Below are 18,996 nucleotides of genomic sequence, written 5' to 3'. Positions count from 1 at the left end.
CACATAGAGACGTTTGACGGTAACCTCGTGGGAATGTGCGGGAGTAATCGCATGCAGAAGGAAAGGAAGAAGGTTCGCTGGATTTGTATAACGCGTGCGAATGCATCATCGGAGAAAATAGAAGACCACACCTTTCGTTTGGTCGGGTCTTGTAATGATGCCGTTTATTTCATCGCAGTTCACCGGGGGAGATCGAGATCGAGATCGAAGTTCGAGTTTCCGAGTCCGAGTTGCGTGTACCGGCGACTACCGCATCCATTGTTGCATATTTCGTTTTATTTTTGCCGAGTCCGTACAGCAGCTACGAATATCAGAGGCGAGAGAAATGGTTCGCATGGGTTCCTGCCCCCACCCCACACGGTTATGGCCGAAGAGTCCTGCAAACGGATGCGAGGTTATGCCGCTTCGAACCGTAGGATAAAAAGTACGACGAAGAGCGAGGGCGGCGGAGAGAAAGAAAAGAAATAAATTAAAGAACGGCTCGGCAAGAAGCGGGGGTTTCCTTCTTCGGCGACTTTCTTCTCTTCTGACTATAGAGAACTATGTATACTAGCTGCTAGCTGCTGGCGATCACGTCAGGGCATAACCACCATCTTTCTCTCTTGAGCCGGCGCAAGTTTCAAGGTTGTCTTCCTCCACAGCTGCAACTTGCAGCTATACAAGCTCATTTTATATCACGTAGGTATACATGACGCGTGTAGCGCTATAGATGCCATCCCTGTGTGTGCGACTCGTACATCTATACGGCTTTGATTACGTACCTACTACTCCTTCTGTGTATAACCACTTCACTTTTTACTTTACCGTACCCCACCATTCCGCACCGCACCGTACGTTATACGTGTACGATGGCGTGGCGTATCGCGCAAAACCGAACTAACCACTGCCTGCCGTCTCTTCTTCTCTTCCTTCCCTTGCCTTCTTTTGCCTCCTCAACTCCAATATCTTGTTTTGTAACTTGTAACTCGTGTGTGTGTGTGTGCGAATTTCGCGGTCTCCATCCGTCCACACATTGGTCTATTTTTACGTGTCCATTCCGCGACTTCGCGACTTACCTTACCCGATTCGTCATTACCGTCGTCGTCGTCGTCGTCATCATCATCATCCTCCTCGTCGTCGTCGTCATTCTGTAATCCTATATGTTCCATTCCTACATTCTCGTCTATTCCCGTATTCATATAATTACGCGCAATTTTTTGTGCGATGCAATCATTCCGCCTTTCATACTCGAACAGAGTCGATCCGGACAGGAATGGGACTCGCGTCGAGTCCTTCGAGCCTCCGAAGTTTTGGAATCTCGACTCGATCGGTACAAACGATGAGATGACGACGGAAATGCGCGTTGAAAAAAATGCATGTCCGACCGGAGCGGTTTCTCGACACACGAGTGGGAGAAGGTGGGAACAGTGCGAAAAGCATCCAGCTTGAATCACGATATATTCCGAGCACAGGTGTTCCGTTAAAAAATTGTTAAGTCGTCGAGCCGATATGAAATTATGGTTTCAGGGGCACAGAAGTACGGCCTACGATCAGCGGTCTTCTAGTAACGAATTCTAATAGTCTCCCATAACGTATGATATCCATACGGCTCACAGGTGTAATAATTGGACTCATTAAATGCCGAGTGATTTCGTAAGAAAACACACGTAATTTATATACTTGCTCTGATCTACAAACAACTCCGGTATACGTCGGCTGATGATTGATTCAACGTTCTTCGATGAGAATATGAAATCCGGTGAAAAAAAAATAAAAAAAAAAACGCTGGAGAATTGCGTTGGGCAATCCGACCAAGGATTTGGGTAAAATTGTGAATTACAATCCTATTCGTCCGGTTGAACAAGCCGGGCCTATTCTCGGTCATTGTTATAGCGAGTTGTTAATTTTACTGCCATTTTGAAACTACGCCGTGCCTCCGGCATAAAATCCGTCACGTAAATTGGTAAGGATTATTTTTATAGATAGAACGTTATATACCGGATTTACCCGGCTTGCGTTTTAGGAGAGTGGCCGACTGGTCTTGTTGTTCAGACACGGTGATTTCTTGCTAACTTCGCACCGCCGTTACCGCTGCTGGTGCTCTTGCCGTTGCCGCTGCTGCTGCTGCTGCTGTTGCTGCTGCTGCTGGCCTGTTTGCTGCGCTAAACGCACCTACTTGGCGTTCGAGTGATTAACTACCCGTACGTCGTTCTCCAACGTGGTAAGTAGAAGGTTGCTGCGTGACATCAGCCCAAACCACTGCTTTTGCCTTATGTTGTAACGCCTGAGTTGTAAACCGTCGAGTACCAACAGGTAATACCTGGTTGAAATTTCTATGACTCGGAACGAGATGCGTTTCAGTTTTTTCTACATCGCAAACTCGTCGTGAAACTTCCGGTAGATTGTGAACATGGATATTGGTGCACAAAATGAGTAAAAAAGGGTCTTGAGTTGGCACGAATTTTCGAACGAATATCGGAACACGTTGGTCGAACGAAAAATTGATTAAAAGAGAAATAAGATTCTCCATTATAGGATGAGGATTTGTCGAGATACGCGGACATCTGTTTCTGTCGTGGCGAGAGAGAGAGAGAGAGAAAAAAAAAATCAACATATTTTGAATCTGATTTTACGCACGATACGTAATTATTACACGTTTAGCGCAGATTGTACCTTGTACCATATGTAACCTACTATTTCGCTATCAAAAAGATGGCGTGTAATAATAATAGCCATGTGGTGTAGCCGGCGGTTCATGCAGCGAATGGATGCAATGAAATGATAATTTCCTATTCTAATGATTTTATTTTATTTATTTTTTTTTTTCTTCTGTTTTCAATATTCTTTCTTTCACTTTTTCCACTCGTTAACATACGAGATTATGTAACGACTACTCTCATCTCCCATTTTACATTCTACATCCGACCGCTATAGCCGATGCCTTTCAATCAAGAGTCTCCCCCATCGGTTGCTACAATTCTCTCCTTTGACTCCCCTCGTTTTAGCTCAGCCCTATATCGAAGAACGCCGGGTTGGTTACCGATGCATGCAATACATATTGTTACGCAATTTTAGTTTCTGAACATTTTACACGACACCTAACGCAACGGTCTCAAGGTTTCTACATTGTCGTTTGTATGCCAACGATTGTATCGTTATAATATGCAGAGGCCACAACACACGCCTTCGTCGAGTCTCGCTGGCTGTTCACAATTTCGCCCACAATTATACATCGTCGCCAACAGGTTGGCGAGTATAGCCATTGGTTGTTCCATTTGGACCCAACGGCATAACTTTGCAGCATACCAAACGGCCCACGGAGATCCCCCGACAACTTCGTCGAATGGGGCCGACGAGGCATGCGCATGCCATAAGATAAGCCCGGCTATTTGCTTATATCATGTGAAAGCACCAAAGCACCGTGTCCTACTTACTCTACTTGCACCGTTTCGGTTGCAATGAAACAACCGCGGGTGCCACAATTTTCCACCGGCCGAAAGACGAGCGAAACGTTCGAATGAAATGAAAAATGCAATTTGCCGGCTCGTCAACGATCACGGTTCAATGTGAAAAGGATGAAGGGGAGAACGGAGTTAATTTTAATTTGCCGTGTGCCGCGGAGCACGGAGTGAAGAAGGACTCGGGCGAACGAGAGAGCTCGTTCGTCTAGATTCTGGTCATCAGCGACATCAGCTACTGCAGATGGGGAGTTCGAGAGGAAGAGCGTCACTCGCGTAGAGCTCGCTTTCAATCTACAAGGAAATTGTGCGTTAGCCTACAGGCGCTAGGCGTGGGCCCGTTAATTGAGGCTAATTGCACCGTGAAAAGGGGGAAATTGGGACCGGTCATTTTTCATGAAAGGTCGGAGTGGGTCGTCAATTTCCGCGTTACTTTATAAACTCCTCGACGAAGCGTACCACCGAGCGAAAAATAATCGTCCTTTTATTCCTCTCGATTCAAAGAGCGAAACGACCCGCAAGATTTCGACCTCTCCCCAGAGCCTTTAAAAACCTCCCGGAACACGCTCTTAAAACAGTGCGATTAAATACGCGGCGATATAATGGGCCAGACTCTACCGGCTTACATTGCAGTTGGGAAAAGCAGCAACGGCACGCACCGACCACACTTGTACAGAGTTACGAAAACTAGGTCACCAGAAGTTAAACGCCGGTCTTACAGACGAGATGGCTTAAAGTAGGTAACGTACGTTATTGATAAGAGCACACAATACGCGCTATACACCTATTCAACCGTAGCGAGTTTGTGTTTGTACAGGTGTTGCCGTCGTTTAACATTATTCAAGGTGCTATTCGGTAATTTTCTATTTGTCAACGCCGACACACGAATACGTTCGTGCCGGGGAGTTACTTCGATTATCGTGGCCCATGCGTGCATCCTACGGGCCCTTGCGTATTCGCAGCCGTACCATAACGCCCGTCGAAAGAGGAGAAAATAAAGAAATTCGTCAATGAAATTTTCGTTTCCTCTAGCGAAGCTTTCGACGATGAATTCCGTCGTCTCGTTTGACCCCGAAAAGACTTCCGGAATCGAGGCGGTCCTACGAAGAGGAAACGACGGATCGACGTACGTCGGTGAAAAAAAGAGCGAGTGGTAATCGGCAGTTATCGAGTTCCGGTTGTTCCATCTCGTTATTCGTTATCGTCCCGAGGCCCGCGATTATCTTTCTCATCGGCCCGGCGTTTGTTGCGTAGGTACGCCTCGCGCGACTACGTGCGTGGGTACACAAATATCGTATTAAAAATGTGGAGTGTCTCTGTACGCGGTGAGTAAGATTACAAGGAGCCTCCGTAGTGTCAAAGACACGCATCTTTGGTTTGGCTGCTGATTACGGGCCGCGGAGCCGTAGAAAAAAGGTTGACACACATTCGAGATAGCGCATAACAAAGCTGCAACCTTGAGCGAATAGATAGGAGAAACGCCAAGCAGAGATACCGAGAGTCGTCCAACTCGGTTGAGGCCGACTGTCTATAACGACAGAAAATGTCGTTAAATCGAGGTATGTAGCGGCGGTAGCCGCTTAGCCTCGGCCAACTTCGTTGGATGGTCACCCATAAACGGTGAGGAACCAATACAACCTATAATCTTTATACCTCCGCAGCTGTGTACGTCCCATCGAGTATTGCACTCCTCGGGTCGGGTATCGCACATGCTCTATTCCGTCCACTCCGTGACATCTTCGTCGCGCGTTGTAATAATAACGGCGAGGACTTTTTCGTACCGACGCTCTATACGACACTGGTCAGTTCCTCCGAGCTTACGTTGTACGATATTTTCATTTCCCTGCAGCCTCGTGCGGTACGCGACCGTCATCGGGTTATATAATGATACCGCCGTCGAGCGAGGCGCGTCACATTGAATGAAATTACGAGATGATTCTACAGGGTGTCCCAGAACTGAGTCCGTCAAAATCACGGTGGTTACGGAGGGGGTAGAGATCGGTAAATTAATCCGGTAAATCGGTTCGCGAGATATTGCGACGGGATAAAAAAATTCTTGCTCGAATTCAAGTATTTCGGGAGAGAGCGTTTCGCATATCAAATTTTATTAGAAGAACTAGTCGTTACAAGAGGTGCTCGAAGTTACGAGCTCGACGAAGCAAAGATTGCGTCCATCGAAGAAAAGATTTATCTCGGTTGCCTACCGACCGGCGCTCATTGTCAGCGAGATTCCGAGTTAACTTACTCAGCTCGACCCCCTCTATTACCCCTATCATTTTATGTACTCAGTTCCGGGACACCCTGTACAGTACTGTGCAGCAGAAAGAACAAATATGTACGTTAGATAGGTCGTAAAATTTCTAAATTTTCTATTGCCCGAACGTTTCATTTTATGGCTTCATCGTGGCACCGAAAGTTTCTGGGTAAACGATGGAAACCGAGGAGAAGGGGGATGAATGTATACGTAAGCAAACGAGTAAATAAGGGTTGGGTTGTTTTCCAACCCTTTAAATTTTCGCTCTTCGGTAAGGACAGTGGAAAAATTATTACTTTATTACCGGGACGCAACTATTGCATGGATCGTGGAGGTAAAAGCCGGCCGTTTTCAAAGACGACCCTGAAGATTATACGGCCAGTTAGAACTGACAATGAATAAGATTATCAGTTTTTACTCCGTCCTCATTGAGCCGTGTGTTTTTTTTTTTCCCCTTTCGGCTTTTTCTTTCGTTTTCTTCTCCTTTCTTTCGAAATAAAACTGTATTCTTGCGGAATTCTCTTAGAATTACGTTGCCCAATTTTTTGCGGTGGACAATTTGGGGAAAATATTTCCTCGGCAACACGTACCCGAAGAATAGAACCGAGTAATTCGGAGGTGGTTAATTTTTTTGTTCGCTTCTCCCTTTTTTTTTTTTTTTTCTCCCGTTCCCCCAGCCGATCTTTTCTTTCAGTTTTATTTCAACTTGCAAGGACCGCGTTTTCACTCTCGGTCTTGTATCCTTGAACACGCCGCGGCAATAGAAATTGGCCTCCGATCGCGTAATCCGTTAAGACTTTGCCCGAAAGATAGATTAGACCCGACGACTCGGAACGGACGACGAACGGGTCGACCCTTGAAAGCGGAAATATTTTGACGCGCAATATCTTCTTCTATCGTACAAAAGGCAAGTCGAGTCGATATGGGTTAGAACAGCAATGACGTAACCGACGCCCTCATATTTTTATCATACGTAGGCGCATACGAGATATTCACTTTTCGACGGGCGAAGCTTGCGTCAAAAAAAAGTGAGAAAAATTTTCGAGAAAAAAGAAAACGGAAAGAGATAAAAACTGGGGAAGAATTTTCTCGTCTTCGATATCGTAGCGCAATTTTTTGCATTTTTCTTTCTTCTCCATCTAGCGTTTCGCAGTATTTACTTTGGCTCGGCAAGGACCAAACGGCGGTGAGCTTTCGGACGGTTGTAGGTATATTTATAATAAGCGTACGTGTGCGGCTGAGGTGCAGTGTATGTCCGATACATATCGATAGTCTATTTGTGATTTTAACTCGTAGAGAAATGGGAGCAAGGTTCCCGAGTTAGGAAGAAGCTGCTAAGATGCAATAGATGGCCGTTGGCCAATAGTTGACTAAGTAAGTAACGGACTTGGGTAAGAAAATAGCTCGGTTAGCTCTTGAAAGCTGAAGCGAAAATACCAGCGTGGCTTCCTCCTTATCGCGCCCTTCGTTCTCCCTCCGCTCCCCTTTCTAAGCTCAGCTCGCACGTATGCGAGAACAGATATATATATATATATATATATATATATATGTATATAATGTAATATACGTGCGCTCGTATAACCTTTTTTCTCTTTCTCGCGCTCTGTTTAGGAGCTGCCAACAAAAACTGGGCGTTTCGCAACTGCAGCTAGACCATGTATTTAATTTTTTTTATTTCTCATTTTCACTCGTCTTTTTTTGTTTCAATTATTTATTTATTTATTTATTTTTATTTTTTCTCGTTCAACTTTATCAGCGTTCTAATTAACGACTGTTTTAGGTCGTCGTCGGTACACGAAAAGTGGAATTTTTCCGCGACTCGTAATTTTTCGGGCCTTGAAAGGTTTGGTTCGCGTACACGCGAAATTGCAACTCTCTCCACAGCCGCACGTGTTGGAGTCGGTAACGTGACGACGAGTGCCGAACTTCCAGTTGCCGCAGACTTCTCAACGAGTTGTCGGATACCTGCGGTTATTGTTCAATCGAATTATGCACTGCACGAATGAATCATGCGCTCGGACAACCCTGGGTAAAAGTTTCTAAAAATTGGTGGAGAGTAAACTAGTCGTTCATTTTTTCAGCCCGAGTAGATGTGGTATAAAAAAATTCAACATCGAAATTATGTATAACGGCGAATTCAGTGCGCAAATTTGTCTGAACGGGTCTGACGATTGCGCGTTGTTGTACTCGAGACTCTGCATTCGTACGCGTCGTTACGAGTCTCCTTTTCCTCGTCCTTTCTCCGGGGAGGATTTTCACAACTTTCGAAGAAGAGCGCGGGTGCGAATGATTCGGTAGTCGAGACGCTGGACTTTTTTCATTTGATCGGTTGGTCGGTAGCCTTCCCGCCGTCGTTGCTTTTCCTGCTCCTGCTCCTGCTGCTGCTGCTGTTGCCGGTGCTGGTGCTAGTCGCTTATTCCTTAGTTTACTCGCTCGCTTGCTTGCTCACTACGTACTTTCGATTTCATTTCGTCGGTGGCACGGGCGCCTCCGACTTGCAGCTCGACTGCTGGTTGCCTGCCTGCTGTCTCGTTACGTAATTTCACGAGTCGACGCCAGTGTCGAAATAATAGTGGCCGGCCTTTTATTATACTATCGTTCTTCGTATTACACTTTCATGTTACGCTCAAAACTATAACCAGTCGTAGTAGACCTCTACGAAATACGTGTGGAGGAATCATCATCCTTCCCCCTACTCGAGTTCCTCGTCCGATCATCTCGCGACGCGATGTCTGCACGGACCTCTCGATCTTATTATTTTTCGCTAGTCGAAATCAACCCCCACTTCCGCTCTCGCTCCGGAGATATAGACGTCGTCAGGTGTGACCGGGGATACTCGAAAGTCGAACGAAATCTGAAATTTCTTTCATCTGAATTCATTTGCGTTTCCATCGTTCACGTGAAAATGTGCAACGGAAATTCCCGCGGGACCACGAAGGGATCGCTCGTGTTTCTTTTTTTACGGGGGTGTTCCTCTCCGAAATTGGGAGTCCCTAGAATCGGTCGGCCGCGTTTCGAACACAACGAGAATGTCGTAACAGCGTGCGGCGTTCTGTGTGGTGCCTATGGACGACGACCGACTGTCGCAACGATCGGCCCGCCACGAACGTTCGTTCTTCTGTGCTTTTCATATACACGCGGGCCGCCCGGCCCGGCTCGGCTCTCGCGGTATGCTCACGCACGAAGTGCGTATTTATAGAAGGAGGTCACGGAAGAAAGCGCCTGACCCGATTTCCGACGCCATCTCCGTCGGTGACCTAATTCGATTCGTCAAAAGTTGCACAAACCCTAGGACGCCGTCTAACGAGTCGACATTTTTTTTTTAACGACGCTCCCGCGTTACCGCTAAGTTTGATTTGAATTTTTTATTTCCATTTTCATTTTCAACAACATCTCGAGTCGTTGCTCTCGGCGAACGGAAATAAACCGGTACGCGGAAAAACAACAAACGAAATAATGATCACCGTTGAAATTCGCTCCTCGGGAATACGAACGTGCGCTTTTCCCAAAGATATTCAAAAACTTCCGGTCGGTGGGTTTATTTTAAATTTTCCCGAGTTTTCGGAATATACACATTACAGAGGCGCGGAAACGACGCGCTGAAAATTCCTCCCGATCTCCGATCCGCCGGTCTTACCGATACTTGCCGATGAAAAATGAAAAACGCTCGACGTACGTATCCCTTCGCTCGAACCTTCGGGGTCACTTTGCTTCCAATTTCCCTGCAAACGGATGGCTTTTGTCCTACGCCAGGGCGAAGCTCGTGCCTCTGTTTATCTCACGGCAGGGGTAGGTATGTTGACGTTACGGATGAGGAGTACAAAACGATGTTGAGACAGGTCTCATAAATATTGCACGCCACGACCCTGTCGCCAAACAAATCAGCGGGGAATATACACCGTAGCCAAAGGGCAGGTTGAATTCGGCATGGGACCTGCAGCGCTACTGACCTCGTTTGCCAAAATGTTAGAAAATCGTAGGTACGCAGAGAAATATATATATATACAACGGTGTGAAATTCGCAAAGTCTAGTTTAAAGGTGTCTGCAATTTCGGTACGCGTGGCGACTGCTTATGGGGGGATAGGGTACAATACGTCCCGTCACTGACCATTTCTCCCGCGTCAGGTTCGCTAGCCGACCAAAGGAATCCTCGAGCGGTGAGATACTCGCCCGTGTATGCAAAACGACCCTAAATTATTTGCGCGTGGCTCCAGTCCGGCCAATAAAGGACATTTCAGGGATAATATTCCACGCTCGACGGGGGGTCACCAATACAACAACGGTGGCTTATACGGACCAAGCTCACGCGGGAGGTACCTGCTTTCAAGCGCCTCCGGTCAGGTGAGCCTGACGCCCCCAGTTTTTGCGCCGATGTTTGACGCGTTTATATACTTTCGTCGCATCGATTTCGCCGATGTATATGTCATCTCGTCATTCGGAAACGCAAAAATTGACGAAGAACGGGGTAATGCCTCGCGGAAATGGCACCACCCGCGTTACATTCGGCGCGACAAATTCACAGCCGGAAATGGGTGACGGACGTGGCCGCGGTGGTGGATTCGAGGGGCAAGCTGTGCCCCGAGAAGCGAAGGCGCGCGCGACGCTTGAATTTATATTTATAATCCTTAAAGGCGAGAAGCGAGGTTATTTCCCAGGCACTGCAGCTTTCTTCTGACATAACCGAACGAAGGCGCGGGCAGCTGTTATGCAATTCGAAAGTGCCCGCCTTACTTGTCCCGCGCGCACGTACATATATCGCGTGTACCCGTGCGGACCTCTGGCTTTAACTCTTATACAGCTGGGGGAGTCGCGCTCTCCGCGACCCGAGTTTTGCACCGCGTACCCAAACGAGGATCGTATCCCTGCAGCTCTGCGGTCGTTTCTTTTCACCGATCCATTCGTAGACCCCCTTCACGCCACTTTTTCCTATTTTTTCGTCGCTTTTTTCATAACGATAAATTCATTATAACCCGTTCGGAATGCCGATCCCGATACATTCCAGTGTATATACACCGAGCGGAATCCAAGGGCCACCCGAATTCATTCACTAACTCGCGAAAGTTGCCCCGATATTATCATTGCGCAATATTTCTATATAACCAACTGTAAAACTGCTTTTGCTCAATTTGCCTTTGCATTGGGTCAACGCTAAGGAGACCGTATAGACGTGAAACCACCACTTTGCGATGAAAGTTATCCGACTTTTTATTCAACTTGTGAATATAATTTACGGGTAATCCACCGCCACCATCACCGATTATACACCCGAGGGACATTAATCCGTGCGAAAGTTCACCTTGAAATGAGTAACCGAGATTTCCTTCAATTTCACCTATTTATTCTTTTCTCGTTAAAATTAGTCCAATAGTCGATTGAAAGATAATTATTTTTTGTCTATTTGGGACGCGATTTTCAGCTAGTTACCGATACAATTAATAAAACATTCGGTGAAACTCGATAAGTTGGATTTTACCAATCACATAATGAAACGAAGATTCGCGATGCCCATTGCTTCCTTCGGCCAGGAGTCCGTTTTGAATTTCAATCGAAAGGATATTCCGCAGCTTTTATGAAGTTGTATAAAGTTAATCCCAATATGAAACTAAATTTGGATGTGCAATGTAACTTTTATTTTCTTTTTTTTTTTCTTTTTCATGAGTTATGACGCGATATTTCAACAGTTACGAATGGGGTAATGCCATCGCAAGAGTTGCTAGCCCCCCCCTTTTCGGTTTCTAATCACCTGGTTATGGCCTAGGCGCGTTGTGAGATTGTTTATTGGGCTACTTGTTACATTTGTATTCAATATCATGCAAACGGTAGAAGAATTAAAAAACTAAAAGAGATCGATCGAATTGATCCGAGTATAGCACGCGACTAAATGTCGGAATCGGTAAAATCTCTGCATATGTATACTATTCATGTAGGTATTACATGTGGATTGATGAAACTAATTTTTTAAAACAGCTGAGTAGCCGAGGAGAATATAATAGGTGTGAAAAAAATTTTGACGACTGGTCTTGACCGAGGGGTTAATCAGTCTTGAAAAAATGTCTCGTAATCCGTTGAATCATCCATATTAAATTCTTTGTAATTTAATTCAATCCATTCGCTCTCTGAAATATCTTGACAACCATGGATAAGATCTGTAGAACTTGATGCGGCCTTGTGAAACCATATAAAATTAAGAGTGAAATTTTCTATTAAACTGTTCGTGTTTCATGAAATATCCTTCGGACGCCAGACGGCAAAAGTCGCGAGCGTTCGTACGGCGGATGCCACGTTTTTTTTTTGTCTGCACCCCGTGAATAGATTCTGAAGATCACAAGGGGGAGGGTAAACCGTGAAACTTTGGGAACGCGCGTACAGAATAAAATTTTTGAAATCAAACATGTGCTATGTGATCGTCGATGTACCGCGTGAAAGCGAGGGCATGAGAATTGGCTACTTCAACTTCGTAACGCTCGCGCCCCATAAACCACGTCCATTCAACACCATCGCATTTTATGACGATGGAGAAATGAAGCGATTCGCGATCCCCTGAAGACGGTGATCCGAGCGGTGAATTTAATTCGATAAAATTTTCGAAGCCATCATGAATCACACCTGATGCAAAGTGTGTCCACAAATGATCGCTGAGTTAACGCACGGTATAAATCCTGAACTTTGAACTTGAGAATTTAAACTCGCGATGCGATAGCATTTTACCATTAACTCCATTGTTTGGGTATTACAATGATTTGGCGCTCTCATAAATTTCAAATTTCATCATCAGCCCGACCAAAGTCAGTATCAAATCGGAGTTAACTGTAACATAATATCGTCTCGAATCTATCAATCGGTGGTCAACCTCACCAGACGAATTCAATAGTTTCTATGTATCATCGATCTAACGAACCAACTGCATTCGTCGTAATTAAACTCGAACAATCGTGAATATTGATCAGATTCAATCTTTACCCCGAGATTAACATTTTCCCAGGATATAAATAATTCCGAAAAATTCTCAATTCTGATAAGCCTTGAAACGTTCTTTGACTCTCCCATTACGAAACATGTCCTTTGTTCGGACGAAAGTTATCCTTAAGGGCAAAACGACGAAATTTCATAAAATAGATGATCAGACGTAGTATGCTCTTCGGGCCTTGATCCCTTTCGCCTAAAATCCCCAACTAGACTTTAGTCGAAATCGTTCCATTTGATAAAATTCTCACGAAATAAAAGACCTGTGGTCAGCTGAGGTCGATTTTGTCGTTTGATTCAAAATTATCTCCCGGATGAATTGAGAGGAGAAAGAGAAAGACCGAAAAAAAAAGAATTGAAAGAGAAAAAATTGAAATAAAATCAAATTGGTTCCCCTTCTAAAGTCGGCATAGAGGCATTTGCATCGCAGGCCTACCTCAAATCAAAATGTAGAATCGGTCGAGTCGGAATATTTTGCATAGGCATGTATACGTAATATTTATGCTGGCCGCAACAAAACTAACATCGTATAGGTTTATAACCCATACGAGCGTTTCTACAAGTATACCACGAATAGATACGATTATGATACGTGTATGGGTGTGCAGCACACAACTGCCAAAATGCAAACGAAGAATCTCCAGCATTACGCAACTTCAGTTACGTGTAGTCGGTGCTGTGCTAACCGATACATTAAACAACAACGTAAACGCAAATACACGTGCGCTGCGCCCTTCTACCTCACGTAGAACGAAACGTGGAGAGGGACTGTATAAAAATGCGTATGGCTAAGGCCCCTTGGGCCCGTTCGGTCTCCATACATTGTAGGAACACACCTACGTCGAGCCGGCGAGAGAGAAAGTAAGCGAGATGGAGAGAGACGGAGAGGGAATGGAAATAGACATAGAAATAGAAAGAGAGAGTGAAATAAAAGGAGAGGGATATACATAGAAATGAACATACGTGTACGTATACACACACATTGATACGTACGCACACATTACACACACGGTTGGTGAAAGTGAGTGCTTTCGCCGAGCCCCTGTCGTGTACTCGGACGCAACCGCACCGTGCATTATCGCGTTATGTCATATTATATATACGGACACACGAAGATGTACGCGTGTGTTATAGGTATATATAACATATATATATATATATTTATACACATGTGCCTCTAGCTATCACGCGTCAGAAAATATTTGATTGTTGGATCAGATTCCTGTATAATTCTACAAATAGTTCACCAAGAAACGACAAAATGCGTGACAGGCAATTCAGAGATTTCTTTGTTATTTATTTTGGTTTTTGATTTACTTTTGCAGGAATTTCACGTTCAATCAATTTCGAATATATATTTTTTGTAAACTGAATCGATCGCCGTTGCTTGTTGGTCGCAAGAAAAGAAAAATGTAACTTTGAAAAATTACGATCACCGATCGAGGTATTCCGAGGATATTTCGCGGGCGAGTCGGAAGCCGTAGGGGATGATATGGAAATGCGAGACGATTCGTCGGCGCAATTTATCCGCAGAACGAATCAACCCGTAAGATATAGTCGAGGGGTTCTACAAATTAAAGGAGAGGGGGAGGGGCAGAGCATGAATATTAGGCAATCTAATGCGTCCAAGGCTGTACTTGAGCCTTGAGTCGCCTTTCCAAGTGTTTCACTAACTCGTGCTCGCTCAACTTATGGACTTAAACGGACTACCAGCAGCTATCTCGCTATGTATGTACCGGTCTAGTCGATCGCACACTGTATGTACGTTGTATCTGCAGTCTTTCTGTTACCTCATGCCCGAGGTGTAACGACAACAATACTAGCAACAATAAAAATAACAACAGAAATTGCGGTAACAACGATTAACGCGTCAACTATCCGTTTGACGCATATCGCTCAAGAGTCAATTTTTCACCTCTTCGAGTCATTTTATTTGAGGTGAGAATACCAACGATTTTTTCACGTACAGACAGGGACACGTATTCCAATTTATTATCAACGACGATTCCACGATCTTATCGTAATCGAAAAGATGGTCTAGAACGATTTTTTGATATAATCTATTGCTCGAAAAAAATGCGGAGTTCGGAGCTATACATTTTGATTATAATTGAAAATATAAGGATAGTAGTGTAGAAAACATTAGAAAGAGATAATCGGGAGATTTGGAAAAAGGAAAGATAAAAGAAATCGTCGGTGAGTCGACGCTTGCGTCTTACAATTAGCCAGACGATGAAAGTTCAATGAGATAATGCGATCGTAGGGCGATTATTTATCTTCCGGTGTAACGTTCGTCTTACATGTGTAGAATACTTGCGACCGTATAATATTTGATGATTCGAAGGTTCTCATCGCATCGTCGCCAGATTTTCAACGGAAACTTTACGATTATAACACAGCCATATTTGATACCTGGCAGTTACGATAGCTATCTAGGTGTCGGCCATAAACTCTCTTCTTAAAAAACGTATACGAATACGTAATTAAGTGTAAACTTTGCGACGTATAATTTGTTAGATCGACCATCGGCTGTTTGAATTAATTAATATATATACGTATCGATGATTCCTTCCGAAGCGGTTATTATGCCATCATAATTTATGTGCATTCGCAGAGGGTGTGGGAATGAACATTAGAAGAGAGAAGTCGTGTCGCGGGTTTCAAAGGCATGGAACAAAAATTTTTTATAGCTTTTTTTTTTTTTTTTTCTCCACGAGTAGAACAGCGCGCGACCGTGTCGGTATAACGCGACGTCTCGTCGTGTTAATATATGCGCAAAGCGTATAAATGTACGTAAGTGCTTGATATAATACGCGAAATTAAAGAGGCTGCAAAAAGAAAAAGCACGTGTAGAGAGACGCCCGGCTCAGAGAAGTACGGTTTGAAAACGGCATGAAAGTAATCCGGGTGTTACGCTCTGTAACAATACTCCAACTTTCTCTGTCACTTTCGTTTTCGTTGGTCGGTTGGGCTGGGTTGGGTCGCGGCAACGTTGATGTTATAAAGTGGCGGTGTAGTATTGGTGGTAGAGCGTTGGTGGTGGTGGTGGTGGTGGATTCGTTCTTGGTTCTTAACTCTTGGTTAGATTAGGAAATAGTGCGTACCTCCCACCTATTAACCAACAGATTTTAGAAAGGGTCTTACTTACACTCGTGCTTACTCTCGAGCTCGTGGAGCAGCAGCAGCTGCTTACAAGTATATTGGCCACACAGACAGAAAACCCCCTTCGCTGTCGTTGATCGTTCCGTCTGAAACGCGAATGAAACATTCTCGTGTACCTATACGCGGTTACCGGTGCAGGTAACGGGTCAAAGTGTCAACCGGTAATCTCTACGAATATTATATTCGGTTACCAAACTGCCGCCGAATCCAACGTAACGTCGTGTACGTGGAAACTAGGAAAATTAATACCACCGTCGTAGAGGACCATCGATTCTTGTACATCGGATTCGCGAATGAGGAGAAATTTTAACGTCAAAATCCACGAAAGGACTTTGTATCTTGTTCTATTTTGCGTTGAGGAAACTGGACGGGGGGAAAGAAGAAGGGCGGAAATTTCAGCTCTCGCCAATTAGGGATCACAGCATCCTATACGCGTGAGGCATTACAGGGAATAATTCGATAAGGATATTTCAACACTTACGTTTTATTTTCCATTGAAAAATAATGCCATACATCGTATATATATATATTTTGAAATATACATATATAAATTGTATAGAAAATGATAAAATCTGCACAAATCATCAACCCACTTAGCTCACCGCTATAGGTAGTATGTGTATCGTTCGCTATCTACGTATATAATATTTACATAGCCAAAACTTTGTTCGAGTACTGATATATAATTGGCAGTTAACCCGCTCGTTATATAGAGGTCTCGCAAAAAGTTTACACCGTTTATATATTCATATAGCGCATAGTACGTACAATAGGTATGTGTATAATATAATATATATATAGATTAAATTTGGAGATCGCGAAAACACAATGTGATCCCTCTACTATTAAATATTTTTTCGTCACTCACTCAAAAATTCTCCCTGCGATAACTCGTACGACGTAATTTTACCTATAGGTATAATGTATTCATATGCACCGAGGGATCACGTTGTCGTTGACAATCCATAGCGACAGTAAGGAAGTGTAGTCTATCCTACCCTGTACCTCCATGAAACATTCAGGAATAAATATAGTAGATATCATTATATCGATATAGGTATAATTATTAAAGTTTTTCCATTCTTCTTTTTCAATTTTACTCCGTTCTTTGGTTCGAAACAAAAAAAATAGATAAGAAGATACAATTAAAAATATCATGATACATTGTCTTGAAATTCAAATGGATATTATAATATAGTATGGACTGTGGTAGGTATAATGTATAGCTTAAAGAGACAACTTCGTAGATGGAAACATGCGACATCTATACATCGAGTATACATTGAAGAAATTAATTGTATTTGTTTCTCATTATTTTCTCGTTTGGAATTGTGGATGGTTTGTAGTTGGCAGTTTTTTTTTTTTTATTTTTAATTTTCTGTTGAGACATTTTTTGACCGATGTATTTTATGTATTTTATTTTATTTCTAGAGCGATAATTTGCCTTCCGGTTTTTCGAGAAGCAAAATTGCAAGTCTTCTGTGGTTTATTATGAAACGTTGGCAGTTTGAGTTCAGAGAGACTATCGGGCGATATAATCTGTGGCAGTGATTGATTTCTCAAATAGCTATCGGAATAAATCTATAGATGCATTATGTATTTTGAAGGATAGTATAACGATGCGATTTTTTACAGCCTCCATTGGTAGTAGATAAGTAGATTTGAAGTGGTGAGTTTGATTATGTTGCAACGCTTGGGTAACAAACATCCCTCGGCATAAGTTTTCGTTCGGAACTTAATAAGCTCTGATTTTCAATATCTCGTTAACCGAAACGGGGATGCTCATTAGTTGAGCAATTGATTTCAATTCCATGTCAGTTGATTTCACTCATTGTCAGACTTTCGTTGGGTTCGATTTCCGGTTGAATTAATTTCTTTTCTTCTTCTTTCCAATTTTCTTTTTCTCTCCCTTTGCTCTATCATACTTTCAACAGTTATTTCGGCGTTCCAAAGTCTTACGTATAATATTCAAGTTCATGTATGTATACATATATATATATATATTTATTTATTCATTCATTTATTTATATACTTATTTATTTATCGGTCTTCCGTCGACTCAACTTCATTCCTTCAATTTAAACAATTCTCTTCTTCTTGGACCCTACAATTGCACATTTCGGAAAGAAAATTGAACAAAAATAAAAGCATATACCTACTTTTTTTTTTTGGGCGAGCGATCGATCGGACCGATCGCCATAAGCGGTAATTTATTTAAACGTTGTTGAAATTTCTGTATTTTTACATCGTCCCGAATCGTACCTGCGAAATAATTACGGCAGACGTATCTCTAGGCAGGTGCAACGAGTACGCGTAACGTATACCAGACATATCGTGCATACCTAGCCATACGATCGCACGAGGTATTGGCAAAGTGATGGTTCTATGTTATAAATTTAATCTGGGACAGCATCCTTCGCGGCGATTGCTATCTCGCACATTCTGTCTCTTCGTTTGGGACATTTTACTTTGTAGTTATACGTAGTCTCGCTTCTTGACCTTTTTGTATCTCACGAGATAAGATTTCGTAAGGTGTTGACACATGGCGTCCTCAAACGGGGCAAGGCTGAGACCCGGTTCTCTTGAAATGAAAAATAATAATAACAGAAATGAAAAATAAATTTGAAAAAGTATAAAAAGAAACTAGATTCAAAAAGAGTAACGGATCACAAAGGCATCGCTCTACGAGAGACAACCGCACCTTTAAAAAGTTTCAATATCGTCACCGACAACGTCCCGGAAGAATTTTCAAAGTGTCCCTCCGAGAGGGACGATCGATCGCAACCACCGTAAGGTATTCCGTAAAATTTTGCGTTTATATAAATCCTCCAAGTGCGTCATGGAACTCTTGGAGATACGCGAGGAGCTGAGGCATCGTTGGCCTATCCCGAGGAGCTCCGAGCCAGCATACGGTCATGACCGCGAAGAGTTCGTCGGGACACGGTCTTGGCTGCGCGAGTCTGTATCCGTCCCTCAGACACGCCATCATCTCGAAGGGGTCAACTTCCAGGTAGGGTTGCTGCCCCATGGTGGCCAATTCCCACAGGAGTACGCCGAATGCCCACTGGAATAAAAATCGGTGCGATTTTACGGAGGAGTGCGATTCAATGGAAAAACAAAAGGGGGAGGGCTCATGCATATTCAAGAATGCTATACGTAACGGAAGAGCGCGACAGCTA

General features: G+C 43.7%; 2 protein-coding genes across 7 annotated transcripts in view; one reads left to right on the top strand and one right to left on the bottom strand.

Moving 5' to 3' along the window:
• The first annotated feature begins 931 nt into the window (after positions 1-931).
• LOC125501717 overlaps positions 932-18,996 on the top strand; it is a 112,330-nt gene continuing 94,265 nt past the window's right edge. For all 4 annotated transcript variants that reach the window (XR_007279332.1, XM_048658203.1, XM_048658201.1 and 1 more), the window contains exon 1: positions 932-2,200. The gene's annotated coding sequence lies outside the window, so the exon portion shown is untranslated. The remainder of the gene's footprint in view (positions 2,201-18,996) is intronic.
• LOC105685935 (tyrosine-protein kinase Drl) overlaps positions 16,271-18,996 on the bottom strand; it is a 46,627-nt gene continuing 43,901 nt past the window's right edge. For 2 of the 3 annotated variants that reach the window (XM_012400431.3, XM_048658152.1), the window contains exon 9: positions 16,271-18,881. In XM_012400431.3, coding sequence (XP_012255854.1) covers positions 18,633-18,881 — 249 coding nt within the window. In that variant the 3' untranslated portion in view covers positions 16,271-18,632. The remainder of the gene's footprint in view (positions 18,882-18,996) is intronic. The other variant, XR_007279313.1, reaches the window with a different exon arrangement.

Source organism: Athalia rosae, chromosome 1, assembly GCF_917208135.1.
Source record: "Athalia rosae chromosome 1, iyAthRosa1.1, whole genome shotgun sequence".
Classification (NCBI taxonomy): Eukaryota; Metazoa; Arthropoda; class Insecta; order Hymenoptera; family Athaliidae; genus Athalia; species Athalia rosae.
This window is presented reverse-complemented; position numbering and strand designations above follow the sequence as displayed.